Source organism: Athene noctua, chromosome 6 (genome assembly GCF_965140245.1).
Source record: "Athene noctua chromosome 6, bAthNoc1.hap1.1, whole genome shotgun sequence".
In the NCBI taxonomy this organism is placed as follows: domain Eukaryota; kingdom Metazoa; phylum Chordata; class Aves; order Strigiformes; family Strigidae; genus Athene; species Athene noctua.
The window spans coordinates 15,182,305-15,197,744 of NC_134042.1; the positions used below are offsets into that span (position 1 = coordinate 15,182,305).

Genomic DNA, 15,440 nt, shown 5'->3' on the forward strand with positions numbered 1-15,440 from the left:
GGGCATTTGCATGGCAGGAAGGTTCTGCATTTCAGGCAGTGCTCCAAAGGCTGCTTATGAACTCAAAATTAAATGGTTACACAATAAATATGCAAAGTAATTCCTGAAGCAATCTCAGACTCCAGACCTTGCTCCAGAGGCAGAAAGCTCTTGAACTACTAGGCTAGAATCATACATCCTTTGTCCAAATTGAGCTTTATTAGTACGTGAGGCGTAAAGTAGAGCAGCTTTAGCAGACAGAGCTAAGAATAGCTTTACCTTGAGCAACCCCAGTATTCAGAGGGTCTGTTACTTCATTAATATATTGCATTGGTACAAGGGTGGGAGTGATTTCTGACAGCCATAGGAGGTGCAGCGAGCAGACCCTTCCTATGGGCTTCCCCTAGCAGGAGGCTCTGTCTGTCGTGGGAAAAAGCTGCTCTAACAGCCCTGCAGTAGCCCCACGGCCTTCACAGTCCAGTGTGTGCTCCAGATGTTCCTGGGCAAAGGGACCAGGGCCCTGCTGGCAGCTGCTGGTCCTGCCAAGGGCTCTTGGATGCTACAGGCAGCCACCAGTGACCCAGCTGTGTCTTGTTCTGACCTGGGAAAGAAGAGCTACGAAGACAGGTTAAAGCCAGCTTTTCTACCACCCTCAGTCCTAAACTCATCTCTGATTTGGGGACCTGTCTTAGGCTGGTGCCAGGTTGGTGTTGTTCACTGACACTATTTACTTTTAACAAAATCAAAATGAAGTTGGGAGGGCGGGGGAAGGGAAGAGTTTTGCAGAAATACAGACCCCTTCTCTCTCAGGACAAAGGATTTGTGCTCAAGAGGCTTCCCCAAGCTTTTCAGCATGGGATCAGCACTTGCAGACACCTGACAAACTCCTGCCAAAAAAGTCTGGAGTAAACAGAGGTGATGTGTGACACGTTAACTATTGCTAATGAGCATCAGGTGTTTGCAGGGGAAAATGGCTCCTCGTCTTAGATATGGTAATTATTTTAAAGATCTATTTAGCATTTAGATTGCTTAGGGGGAAAAGAGCTTGGAGCAGTTGATTGCCTTGAAAAATGCTCCGGTATTAAGTGCGTCTCTTTGAACATTGCTTTCATCTACTTAGACAGAAAGCAGAGGTGACACTTCAGCTTGGGATAATTAGAGGGACTTTGACATCATTTGGTTGTCCTTGTCAACAGCATTATAACGTGTAGCCTCTAGTTAAAAAAAAACTCCTGCACACAACGTATTTCACGCAATAGCATTTAAGAGAGTTAAAACACAGAAGACTAAAAACGCTGCACTTGGAGCAGAAGCCTTGGGAGAGAACCATCCTTAACATTCGCACTCTGTAATTTAACCCCAAGCAGAAGACCCTTTGGTATGCTTTTAGATTTAGCTACATCTGTCGCATTTTTAATACCCGTTTTCATTAACAGATATTTAAGGCTGCAGCATCAACAGCTCTCACCGGCTGTGATATAAACTAAACAAAACTCCTGGAGGTGAAGGCTCCCATGAAAATCCCAGACATGACAGGAGGTAAGAGCAATTGCTGAGCGAGGAGTGAACTCTCCCATGGCAGCTGAAATCTCAGCCCACAGTCAGGCTGCACTGTGCTAGCCCGTGCCAGTAAGCACATGGTCTGGGGGATGCCTTAAAACTCCTCAGGGCTGGCCAAAAGGACAAAGCAGCCTGCAAGCCTAATACACAAGGCTGAGCAAATACAGCAGTCTGGAATAAAGTCTCTGCTATAATTTGCTACTTTTCCTCAAAGATCTGAAAAATTACTTAGAAAAAACAAGTTCTGCCCCAAAGAGGCCCCTCCACGCCTGAGTTGCTGAAACACCATTTACATGTTTCCCACCCTGCAGCATGTTCAGCAGCAGAGGCAGTCCTGATACTAAAAAGCCCACATAGTCAAGCCTTCATCTACACAGCTAATTTTAATGGGGAGAAGTACCAGTGTGGGCAGTACTGCAGATGAACGACCTGAGATAGGTAAGGTGTTTCAAAGGGGAAGAGAGGTGATGCTGGACACCAAGGGAGGAGAAGTACAGAGCATCTCCTGAACACTGCTAGTACAGAAGGCAGAGCTACTTCAAGATTTAGCTGTATTTCTCTCTTTCCTTGTAGCCACTTCAAGATTTAGACTACCAATTTCCCTGTGTCTGTCCCCTATCCAAGCAGGATAACCACTGAGCTCCCCACTATCCCTCAGTCTCCCCTGCCTTGGGCCAGCTCTCTAGTGCTCCTGCCACAAAGCCAGTGACTGCTGATGGGCAGCATTCTCCCAGCCACTCACATTTTTTTAAAGCCAACAGTATTAAAATGCACAATCAGAAATTTAATCCAAGCACGAACAATGATTTAGACTGAGTGCATTTCCCACATCCGACAAGTGTACATCCTAATGAGTAACACCCCCCACAAACCCTGCAAAAGAGAAGGAAAAATGCAGCAATGAGGAGAAAGCCCATCATCAATTTCTGCTAAGAAAAATGTTTCTCTGTTCCATCTCCTCACCCGTAATGTCTGTTTTAAGACCAGAAGGGAAAAAAGCAGATGTAAGTGAAGATGATGGCAAAACACACAGAGGCTAAATAGAGCAAGAATGTCACCCTTGTTTTCCTGCCTGTCTGGGCAGGCAAGGCAGGACGTGTAGGTGCACACACCAGCTGCAGGGTAGTTGCTGCTGTAGCAGCCCACTCTGAGCTCCAGGCAGCACCGGCTGCCTTGCCACAGGGAGCGCTTGCTTTTCTCACGCTGCACTGCGAGCACAGCAAACGCAGAGACTGATTGAGCAAAGGAAAAACTCCACAAAGAATTAAACAACTGGCAGCAGAACATTGCTCAGGAAACACCAATAACAATAATGGTTTCTCTTTGCCATGGATAAAGTGCTTTTCCAAGGTGGCTGAATTGAAGTTTGCGTCATGTGGCAGCCAGATGGACCCATTCTAAGTTCAGAGAAGTACTGAGTACTGGGAGCTGATGTGACTGGTCTGCACTCACCCTACACTGATGCGACTCTGTCCCTTGGTAAGATGAGGCAAAACTCAGAATTAACTGTCCCCATTACATGTTCTCCACTGAATTTCCAGCTGTAGCACTGGTGGCTCTTGTGTTTATTCTAAAATGGAAGGAATCACCGTGATGATGGGTAGAAAAGATCTTCTAGTTCAGGCCTGGCCAGCCTTGGACTGTCTGATCTTCACTGAGTTCCTGAGAAACAAGACTCAGGAGACATGTTTCAAAGAGAGCCAAGGAGAGAAGCAGGTGGATGCAACTGGGTCCAACACCCGGGCAGGGACATCAGTCTCAAGTCACCACGGTGCCCCGCTTTGTGCAGCAGCCTGATATACAGACACCTTCATACCAGGGCAGTCCTGCTGCCAGCTGTGTAACATCTGTCTGGTGGGAGCCAGGCTTGAAAGTCACAGCCTGAACACCCTTTGTCCATGTCCCACCAGCTGCCCGGACCAGGCCAAGTTGTCCCCCAAAACAGAAGGGGGACAGCTTGCAGAAGGGCTGGGGGCAGCAGGAATTAGAAACAAGAGACATGTCTATGTTGTCCTCAGGGCCTGACCCACAGTCTTCTTGTCCTAGAAACTCCCCCAGCCATCACAGAAAGACTCCTGCTCCTTTCACACCCCTTTCTTCTTTACCGTGTTGCTCTAGTACTGATCGGGCTGAAAAGCACTCATCAGCCATCTTCCCATTTTTTCTACTCTGGAAATTATGGCCACCTTTGAGTGCCTTCACACCTATTTCAGCACTTCCACTGCTTTTCTTCTTGCCACAGCACTGGCAACAACACTGCTTCTCTTTAGCATGCGCAAAAGGTAAACCATTGCCCTCAAAATATACCAGCACTGACATGACTTCTGGTTTGCTCTCATTATATGATGGGAGGACTGGGAAACAAGGCATTTTTGTGGGTAAAGAAAATCACACAAGCACTGGTGAACTATAAAAAGATGTCATCTCTTCAAATAAGCTGTTTTTTCTACTTTGTATGCAGCTGCCCCACTTCTCTGAAACCTTTGTGGTCACTTCCAAAATACAGCTATGCTGCAGGGCCAGTTCTGGTCACCCACCTGCTGAAGGGAAGCCAATAGCAGACAGCAGCAGGTCTACAGTTAAAATTAAATAACAACTAGGAGACCCCGTGGCAGCCCCATAGGACAGTGGCATGACATGCCAGGGCGTGAAGTGAAGAGAAATCTCGAGAGCTGCGGCGAGGCCCGTCAGAGCTCACGACTACCCCAGGAGTCACCACGCTTACAGGAAGCTCAGGCTGCTACAGAGAAGGCGATACTGAGATCCACCCATCCCTTGAGGCTGAGACAGGGATAAGGCAAAGCAGCCCTGGGCTCTGACCACAAAATTCAGGGAGAAGAGCCCTTGGGAAAAGGAAGTTGAGACAGATCAGGAGGTGTGGAGGGTCCCATGAATCTGAGCATCCCCTAGTCACCAGCCCGCTCATCACCCAGTGCACCGCTGCAGTTGTTAGTGCCAAGCTCAGCCCCACTGCAGGCAGTGGTGAGCAGTGTTGCTGTACTAGTTTCCATGGAAATCAAAACCAGATAAGCTGGTTTCCACCAAAATCATGTTAAAACACAATTTTGTCCCAAGTGGATTATTTTGTTATCTTTTCTCTCATTCCTTTTTTTTTTTTTTTGCACCATACAATACAGATGAAGCTGGATTTAGTTTAATGACTCAGATTTGTAATGCACAAGTTTCATCAATATGTCAAGCAGACAAGCAGAAGCCGCTATTTCCATTTGGATGGGATGTCCCTGATTCAAAAATAGGCAGATCTGAACACTGACCCAGTGTTGCTTCCAGCACAGAAATACTACCCGATTCTGGCCTGGTTTTAATTAAGTCACTAATGGTATTTAAGCAGCATTTTTCAAACAGATGCAGATCAGTTCTAAAAGAAAAAAATTGTTCACTTCCCTCCTGTACCCAGCTTACCATTGCCCAGCAGCACCTTTGCAACACACTGCAGCACAGAAACATTTCTGACACAGCTCTGAACTGTATCACACGTGTTTGCAAAACACCTTACAGAAACAAAGCCCTAGAATGTGGATGACATCCTGTGACCTTGTACCCAAGCTGGGAGAGAGGCAGAGGGGCAATGCCTCCTGCCCACATGTGGGCACAGAGTTGTCCACTGGAGAAGCAAAGCCAGAAGCCCAGCATGCTGCAAACACCCCATTTATTTTCACAGGGCAGAGCACTGCTGATTTTTTGCTACCATAGCAGCAAAACAAACACACTGAAAACAGGTTTTGTTTCAGATAGATCTAAACATATAATTTCAACATTTGCAGTTCTCTGGGGCTTCTCTGCTTCTGTTTTAAAATGCTCACAAGTCACAATGAATCTTAGGCTGCCTAATAACAGAAGCTCTTCAGCTGTGTTGGTGTGGTGGGTTGACCCTGGCTAGATGCCAGGTGCCCACCCAAAGCCGCTCTATCACTCTCCTCCTCAGCTGGACAGAGGAGAGAAAATATAAGACTTGTGGGTCAAGATAAGGAGAGACCATTCACCAGTTACCATCATGAGCAAACCAGACTCAACTCAGGAAAATTTAACTTAATTTATTGCTGAACAAATCCGAGTAGGATAATGAGAAATAAAACAAATCTTAAAACACCTTCCTCCCACCCCTCCCTTCTTCCCAGGCTTAATTCTTCTCCTGAATGCTCTGCCTCCTCCAGTAGGGAATGGGGGTTGTGGTCAGTTCATCACCCGTTGTCTCTGCTGCTCTTTCCTCCTCATGGGGAGGACTCCTCATGCACTTCCCCTGCTCCAGTGCAGGTCCTTCCCACGGGGTGCAGTCCTTCAGGAGCAGCCTGATCCAGTGTGGTTCCCCATGGGGTCACAAGTCTTGCCAGCGAACCTGCTTCAGCCTGGGCTCCTCTCTTCCCACGGGGTCACAGCCTCCTCTGGGCGCATCCCCCCGCTCTGGTGTGGGGTCCTCCTCGGCCTGCAGGTGGATATCGGCTCCTCCGTAACCGCCGTGGGTGCAGGGCTCAGCTGCCTCACCAGGGTCTGCCCCACGGGCTGCGGGGGGATCTCTGCTCCCGCGCCTGCAGCACCCACTGACCTTGGTGGCTGCAGAGTTGTTGCTCTCACATATTCTCGCTCCTCTCTCCGCCTGAAGTTGCTGTTGCGCAGCAAATTTTTCCCCTCCTTAAATACCGCACCTCGATTCCTGTGTTCGGTTTTGGGCCCCTCACTACAAAAGGACATTGAATGACTCGAGCGTGTCCAGAGAAGGGCAACGGAGCTGGTGCAGGGTCTGGAGCACAGGTCGTACGGGGAGCGGCTGAGGGAACTGGGGGTGTTTAGTCTGGAGGAGGCTGAGGGGAGACCTCATCGCCCTCTACAGCTCCCTGAAAGGAGGGTGCAGAGAGCTGGGAATGAGCCTCTTGAACCAAGTAACAAGCAATAGGACAAGAGGGAATGGCCTCAAGTTGCACCAGGGAAGGTTTAGACTGGATATCAGGAAGCATTTCTTTACAGAACGAGTTGTTGGGTGTTGGAATGGGCTGCCCAGGGAGGTGGTGGAGTCCCCATCCCTGGAGGTGTTTAAGAGTTGCGTTAACATAGCACTGAGGGATATGGTGGAGTTGGGAACTGTCAGTGCTAGGTCAACAGTTGGACTAGATGATCTTCAAGGTCCTTTCCAACCTAGATGATTCTGTGATTTTGTGAAATACGTTATCCCAGAGGCGCTACCATGGTCGCTGACGGGCTCGGCCCTGGCCGGCGGCGGGTCTGTCCTGGAGCTGGCTGCGTTGGCTCTGCCGGACACAGGGGAAGCTTCGAGCAGCTTCTTACAGAAGCCAGCCCTGTACTCCCCCAGCTACCAAAACCTTGCCACACAAACCCAGTACAGTAGGTGACCAAAAGAGAAAGAATGCAAGAAGTGTGTCAGGATGCTTGCCCAAGGGAAGAACAGGTTTCCAGGCACTTATGCAATTAGTGTATACTTCTAAAATGCTGAAGAGGTCTGATAAGAGGGATAGTGATATGCACCCCAACACATCCTGCAGCCCAACAGCAGAGGGTTTTGAGAATCAAGAGACACCCAAGTTAGGTCTCCGTATCAAGGCAGTTCCTTTTAACAGATGGCAGAAAAATGAGATCTAACTTTCTTACTGAATGTAGCCTGGAGAACATCTCTGTTTCTAAGAAAATAATCTGCTTTGTGAGTGTTAACATGAACTATTTGAATATTTTAAAAAACCCAAACAAACCCAACAAATCCAAACAATACTTGATTTGCCTTTTAAGACAAATCATTTACCAAATTTGACCCAACTGCGTGACCGCTGTGGATGTGGTGCTTCTCTGACTTTAACCTCCTGCAAAGGAATTACTCCCCTGTGATTTTCCCCACACTTGGTTCTAGTTCCCTTTGATGCTACTGTTTCTACTCCAAACTCTTCCCTACCTCATTTATGCGCCAGATCACTGTATGTCTGACCCTATGCTCCTCAGAGGGGAACTCATCCCTCACTCATTTCTCCTTCCTGCCCCAAGCCCTGAGTTTGGCTCTTCAGAAGACCAATATTTCATTTTCCTAGACAGGACTAATTAAAAGTCTTCCCAGCCATCATTATAGGCTGAAAATCTCCTGGTTTCTAGGGCACGTTGGTGGTGCCCCAATCCAGTGTCGGGAGAGGTTTCAATATGATCCCAAGAGTGAGATTAAGACACAATCAAGGTCAAATGCCATACACTCAAAACAGTTTTTTATTATTAAAATAAATTGAAGAGTGGTAGGAATAGGACAGAATGCAAGGAGAAGACAGAAATCAAGCAAGCATCCAGAATAAAGTTGCAAGAATAGTCACCACCATGGATTCAGCAGCATCAAATTGGTCTTCAGTTCTTTGGTGGTGGGTGCACACACAGCAAAGTTGTCTGTTGCCTTTTAAGTTATCTTATCAGCTGATTAGCATACTAGATGAGGAGGGGCGGGTATTCTACAAATTCATTTCCATGAGAGATGAGGAAAAAGGCAGAGCATGGGTTCTGCACATGCATCGAGGGAGAAATAGGTGCACCATCCCTTGTCCAATTGAGTTGGTGATCGTACTTACCCTGCCCACCTTTGGTTTTTCCTCTGTTCCCAGATTTTTGCTGACTTCATGCTTCTTGAGCAACCATCGGGCTTCTGTTCTTGTCACCACTTCAATAGCGACGGTAAGAAGTCATTAGTAAGGCAAGCACGGTGTCTGGCTTACACAGTAGAGCCACAAAGTATCGGGCTTACACAACCGGCATTTCTGGTATTTCTGCTTGAGGGGAAACATTTGGTTTCACTCAGTCCCTGTGTCCCCTTTGAGGCTTATCTAAGGAGTTTATCAATACAACTGCAAGGGAGTGGGGGGTGCATCCTTCGATACACTCCTGCTTCCTTGGGTGACATTCCTTAGACTAAATGTTCGAGGTGTTACTGCCATCGCCCCTTGACTCAAAGCACACACACAAGCAATTGAGACAAGCGTTTGACATTTCAGTCTCCCACAGGTTGTCACCACTCAGGGCGTGCATGGCAGGACTCCAGGGACACAGCCCAACTGATGTCCTGCTACAGAAGCAGCACTAGGAGAGAAAGCCCCAACTCTTTTCCATCGAGTTCCCAGAGCACTCAAACACCAGATATACTACCAGGCAGCAGGGGGAAGTTCTGGTTGCCCCCACACCAGCTAGCTTCCAGCACACCTTCACCTATCTTCGCTAGATGGAGGCTCCAGCACAGCTGCGTTCTGCAGAGGCAGAGCCAGCTGATCCTAGTCTAATAAAAACATTTGTCGGTGAACTAGCAGGCAGTTAAGCCCTGATTTTAAACTCAAAGCCTCTAAATCGACATTGCTGGCTAGGCTTTTTTTTTTCTTTATAAAGTGAGATTTGGAAAGTTTACCAGCCTACTTGGGGAGTCACAGTATTTGAGGCTCAACAATGTGCATGCTAGGAGGCATCTGTGGGTGGTGATGCTTCCCTGCCCTCAAGCTAGAGGCAGAAGAAAGACCTGTGGTAGGCTTAGTAAGGAATAGGGAGGCTGATAGCCTGAGGAAAAGATCACGGAGGGAGTAACAGGAAGAATTAATGCTCCCCACCCCCAGCTATTTCTTTCAGCATGTAAAAGCCAGTCTGTTAACTGCTCTTAATTCTCGCCAGAAAGGATACTTTCCTGCCCACCAGCTGAGGAGGGCGTCTTCAGCCGTTTTCAACTGAATTGTATCCTAGAAATCTCTGCCAGCTCCTGCAGTGTCCGTCTAGAATCACCCAGGAATCCATGTAAAGAATGTATGTCTGGGGGGACCAACCCAGTGAAAGACAGAGGCAAGGAAACAGGCAAGAAAGGATTGGAGGCTCTTTATCGATGGGAAGTAAGGGGGAATAAAACCAGGCTGAAACGCTTGTTTCAAAGTGGATTTTATTCCAGGCGTTAAACAGATTCTGGCACATGCTTTCTTCAAGAAAAGGGAAAACAAATCTAGGCTCCACATAAATTACATCTGGCAAAGTGCAACTTACAAGTGAGTGGGGAAAATAAACATTTCCAAATTGATTTCTGTACAACAGTAGTTTCAGCTCCTCTTAAATAAACCCCCATTGGTTCACAGCACACAAAATTACATTGGATGATCTGATACAATAACAGCTTTCTTAAAAGGTATTACCAATGCAAATGATCTGTCTTGACAGTCTAGGGGGCTGTTTAAAGTAAAGGGCAGAGCAGCTGCTTGTTCTGACTGCTAAAGAAACAAATCACTGGGCCAAATTTGATGGCTCAGTCAGTTTGCTTTCAGAAACCCCACTGGAATTTGTTTCAAAACATGGCACTGCATAAACCTTGGGGGAAAGAAGTACAAATAACATCGTTCCTCCTTCCCTTCAGTGCAAGGAAAGTGTGCTAATAATGAGTTTGGACCAGACTTTGCTTATTCTGAGAAGTTTAGTTTGCCCACACTTGAAAGCAGCCTTTTGTTATGCACCTCTTTGTAAGAAATTGCTCAAATCCACTGGAGACCAATGGCTTCCAGATGATGTGGGGGGAGGTCTGCGTTGGACCTACAGGAAGGTCCTGTGAGCAGTGCTTTAGCGGGCAGTGGAGTAAGCAGTGGGGAGGTGACCTCTGGAGAACGTGTCCAAACCAGGTGGAGTCAGGGCTCTGGTAGCCCCTAACTCCAGGAACCATTTAAGTTATGACCTCTAGCATATGCCCACCTTTTCCCTTTCCTCCGCCCGGCCGGGGCACCTGAAGAAGGAGAGTGTCCAATCTTCAGCTGCCCCAGCTCACAGCCCCAAATGGGTGCCAGTTCCCACTCTGCCAGGCGGTGAGCAGTAGGAACAGAGGCACAAATCAACGCCGCTAGTCCAGGTACCTCTGCTCTGGGAGTGGTCGGTAACCTCCAACATCAGAGCCAAGCACAAAGTCAAGGGCAGTAGCCAGGGTGCTGACAAGAGCCCTCTGACGCAGGGCTGGCCCAGAGCTTGGAGGCTGTAGATAAGCAGAGCTTCTGTGGTCTGCAGCAGTCAGGAGAAGTGTTTGTAGAGGAGCTGGGTCCTAGTCCCAGTAAAGTTATGAAGAAGGAACTACAAGAAAGCTGCACGCACAGTGGGAGCAAGGAGGAAGGAAGCAGTACCCGGTGGAGGAGTGAATGTGCTGTTAGCTGCAACCCTTAAGCTGCTGGAGAGTGAAATGGGGGAAGCTCAGATGGTCCACTTAGGATGCATTTTGAGGAAAATACATAATCCTTCAGCACTTTGTTACATACAGTATCTGCTCAATGGCCTTTCATCTGTCTTTGTATCAACTTTTTTGAAGCCAGATGTGAGAACTTGACTGTTCCTGTCTCCTACTCCCTAATGATGCTGTTCTGGAAGTAGCATCTCCTGCATATTCTTGTTTAAAAAAGCAATTGCTAGTAGGATGGATGGCATCTCTTCTCCCGATGGGCCTGTCTGCCCTGCCCTTTTTCTTTTCCTAGGCTATTTTCTTTCTTTCTCTCCTCTTGGCCTCAGTGGTTCAGGCCCAAAGCATCTCTATATAGGGAAAGAGAAACCTCTGTAAAGTCAGTGCCCCCATTCCCACACAGAAGAGTGGCTGCACCATGCTGTAAGCTTGGGACCAAAGGGAACTGCCTCCTGAGTTGTCACAGTGTGGGCAGGTCATTCATCTGGTTAATCATACTGTTGAGATGGTGAGCTGATGATGTCAAAGTGAAGGAGGAAACAGGAAAAGAGCTTCTGCCACATGACTGATTTAATTTTTTAAATAAAAGAACCGAGAACAGAAAACAAATTGTTCAGTTCTAACACAAGCACTTCTGAGCACATGCAACCTAATGAAGAACAGTATCTGTTCTTTTGTCAACTATCTGGGCTAATACCAAGCTACGATAAAGAACTAAAAAGGGATGCAAACATGATCAAAAGCAGCCAGCTGCTCAGAATCCAAATGAACATCCTGCTTCTTCTATAGCAGATCAGAAAGGATCCAGGCAAGCAATTGTCTACTGAAGGTGGCCTCACCATCTGGTTGCCCTGCGGGTTGGTTTGTGCCCAGGTAAACCTGCCCATGAGGGTTGGTTTACAAAACCTAGCTCCAAGAGGAAAAGTTAACAGATCTAGAAGGAAAAGGTAAGGTTGTGGTGATTTTTTTTTTTTTTTAATTTGAATAGGTAAGCTTCTCCTGGCAGGTCTGAAAACCCACATTCAGCTATAGCTGACTGGTAACTGGGAGCAGGACTGGGATGCTAGTTAGAGATACCAGCTGTCTCTGGTATTTCCAGAACACAAAGGAGAGATCTCTCAGGGCAGGGCTGTACACTGTGGCAGCATCTGGACAGGCAGCAGTTTCAGCTGTACCAACTAAACTCCCCAAGGTGCCCACTGGGAGGAGAGCTGGGCATTGCAAGTGGAGCAGCCCCAGGCCTTGTCACCTTCTCTTTCTGAGAGAGAGGGGGAAAGGTGACTAGACAGACTGGGTGGCTTGTCATGCCAGGCTGTGTTCACAAGGGCCATGCAGAGCCCATGCAGAGCCGAAGAGCCAGCGAGAGGGCTGTGCTCCTGCCTGGCCAGCAGCAGGAAGCCTGCGATGACCCAGGGACCGTCCCCTTTTGCCTCTAGCAGTGGGGAACAGGGTGGGCTCCTGCCAGAGGCCTGAGCCAAGTGCAGTGGCACTGTCAGTGTGCACTGCCCACACAGCTCTGTGCACCACATTCGGTGTGGGGTGCAGCGGGCAGTGTCTGGCAGCACCAGGAGGAGCAGCCAGAGAACGGTCCCAGCTTCCCTGGCATCCCAAAGTGTCAGCACCCATCTCTGACCAGCTCCACAAGAGTGTGGTTCCCTGAACCCAGGTCCAGCTGGGCTGCCTGCAGGCTTGGATCACTCACAGAGGCAGGGCTGGCCTTCCACCCGTAAAAAAACTGGAAGCAGGAATTCAACAGGAAATAATCCCCAGAACAGTCCCTGGTTATGCTGCTAAAATAGATTGTCCCTTTTCCAGCTCTCTTGTCAGCACTGTGCCAACCTCAGCCCATTTGGCTGTAGGCCAGCTACTGGGAGCAGAGCAAGGAACGGCCCACCACAAACCGGTTACAAACCTGCCCCCAGGGTCTGCTAATTCCTTCCCAGCCCCTCCACTCATCATGATGACTCTTCTTCTGGCCAGTCCTCACTGAGAGACACACATGCATAAATGATGCACGATGTTAGAGCGAAAAGCCAGGGAAGACAAAGAGCTACCAATGTTTGTAGAAGCATCGTCTAAGCTGTTGGACTGAAGGTCATGGACTGTGGATGCAGAGAAGGGAACAGATGGGAAGAGCTGCAAGGCAGTTCTGGTCACTGCGAGTATTGGGCTGGGTCTTCCCCCTCTCTGGGTGCAGCTGTGCATGGACATCAGCCACAAAGGAGAACTTAAGACAACAGATGGGAAGATTTCAACAACTCTCCTCATCCCTCTTTCACCCCCAGCTTCTTCTCTGAAAAGCTCAAAAACACCAAGTGCTCAGCTGAAATGGTGGCTTGCTGATGGGCACAATGAAAACATTTAGGGTCAGACATACAAAATCATTCCTCCCTTCCCAATCCCCCTCTGTTCCCAAAGTCTCATGCACAAAGAAACAAGGAGATCTCTGTGCTACCATCATGTTGCTTGCAGCAGCTCCCACTGTTGGCCAGGTACACCTGCTTGGCAAGGGTTGGTCACCACTCTCCCAGTCTGGTTTTCCAGGCAGAGACCGCTGACAAAGTGTTGAATGAAACTCCCTTTCATCTTCCACTTCTGTGAGAAGACAGAGAAGAAACACGTTGTTACTTCCATTTCACCACGAAACTGATACTTCCAAGCTGAAGGAGAAAGTTTGAGCATAAATGTCAAGTAAACCCCAACAACTGGGGAGCCTGAAAACCTGGGTATGGGCAGCATCCCCAAAGCAGTGTTTTCCTGTATTAGTGATATCTGGAGTATGAATTTAGCTGAGTTCTAGAGCTAGATATTCAGAAGCACCTAGAAGGCAAACAATAAAAAAAATCAAGTAGTGGCATTTTCAAGAACATATATTCACAATTTCCCTGCCATTCTTTGTCCTGCACCTCTAGGCACCTGGATACCTGTCAAAACCTGAAACCCTCATATGGTTTCTTTCCAATCCATAGAAAGCAAAGTATTGAAATCATTCCCAACATGGAAAGCAATCTATCCATAGAAAGCAAAAATCACACTTGCTGCTTGACTAGCTCATATCTATCTCTCTTCCATGTCCCCTCATCTCTCATCATATTCAAGATTTTGATCAGCACTACACTAAAAGCTCTTTATAGCTCTGCACCCTTCTCAGCTGGCTCTTCTTCATAATCTTATCTGCCCTGCCAACATTTCAGTTTATAAGTGTTCATTTGACAGCTTCTCAGTACATCTTGCTCTGCTTTCTGCAGTGCTGTCCTCTGGGTCTGCTCCCCTCAGAGCACATCCAAGATGTCCCACATGCCACCCTTTCCTGAAGTCCTCTTTGGTTGTGCTGCTTTCCAGGAAACAAAACATATGTCCTAACCTTGAATTGCAAATTCTGCTGGGAAAGGGTTGTACCTTCCATCCCTGCTGTAAAGAACTGGGACTGTTGTGGCTGATAGTAAAGAGAAAAAAGCAGAAATTAGTCTGTGGACTTGGAATCTCCCAGGTGAGGCTCATGTCATTTCCCTCCAGTGGGACACAGCTGAGATCAGCAGGTTATTGGATTGAGTGCTCCAGGCTCCGGGGATTTTCCCATCACTCTTTTCAGTTGCACAGATGACTCAGTTGGAATCAGGGTCTGGGTGCTGTCAGTAAACAGCTTAGGAATATTATGAGGATGTTTTGGCTAACCCATGAGACTGATGAAGAAAAAGAAGCAGTTTGACAACACTGATGGACCTCAAAGCTGTTGCAGAAATGATATGCAAAGGGACATCCGGACAATGACAAAACCTACAACACTTTCAAGCAGATTGCCACATGCCATGTGGTTTAAGACATCCATTTATGTTCACATATTGCTGGCAGCTCTCCTCCAAATCTGTGTGCTGGTTACGTTTCTTGGAGGGCAGGGCAGTTGTAAAGCCCAGAGTAATCTGTTGCTCCTGTATCACATATTCCTTCAAGACTAAATACCAGAGGCAGAATCACTTTGTCAGCACTGCTAGCCCTGTCTGACAGGATAGCATTAAAGAAGAGCTGTTTGTGCAGCAGGAAGAAGCTGGTTTTAATAGGCAAGGGGGCAGAGGAATGTAGTGATGATGGAGAGGAAGATACGATGCAGTCTGTGCACTGCAATGCCCTCACCAGCTGCTGTAACCCACTGCCTACACAGGTCCCAGAGCCAACTGGCTCTCATCTGGCAGAAGTCTCCCTACAAAGAGCTGAGAAAGAGTTAACACCATAAAGCAGCAGCTGTAATGATGGAGTGGAAAGCAGGTCTTCTCTCCTGGAAAGCAGCACACTGCTTCCCAGGGCCACAGACACCTCAGTGAGGAGCCTCCTGGCCTCCTTCAAAGCACACCTACTGTGCAAAGGGAAGCTCCTCCTTGCCCTCCACCCTCCCCCTGCCTCTCTGTACTTGTGAAGTCCCAGTCTCCCCCTTCGTGTTTTCTGCTAAAAGAATGCCTGCCAGCCCTCTCTCCCACACGCCCCATAGCTCACCAGAAGACCCTGTTGTAAAGGAGTATGCTGTTACGAGATTTGAGATGGAGAACAAGGGCAATTACCAAGAAAGACTGATTTTCTTCTCCCCCCTAGCCATTCAGGAGAAAACTAGCACCACAGGGAGACTCACTCATGTTATTTCTCCAGATCAAAGACCTGCTGCTGTGTCATCTCTCCATGCCAAGCAGGTACCCACTGTGATGTCTGTAGGGAGTCTACAGCAACAGACACAGCAAGA

The 15,440-nt window shown here is 48.0% G+C and overlaps 1 protein-coding gene across 4 annotated transcripts in view; it reads right to left on the reverse strand.

The window, feature by feature from the left end:
- Nucleotides 1-7,856: 7,856 nt before the first annotated feature.
- The window catches only part of GALNT16 (polypeptide N-acetylgalactosaminyltransferase 16), a 97,590-nt gene continuing 90,006 nt past the window's right edge, over nt 7,857-15,440 (reverse strand). For all 4 annotated transcript variants that reach the window (XM_074909703.1, XM_074909701.1, XM_074909702.1 and 1 more), the window contains one exon: nt 7,857-13,306. In XM_074909703.1, the coding sequence (XP_074765804.1) occupies nt 13,169-13,306 (138 nt within the window). In that variant the 3' untranslated portion in view covers nt 7,857-13,168. The remainder of the gene's footprint in view (nt 13,307-15,440) is intronic.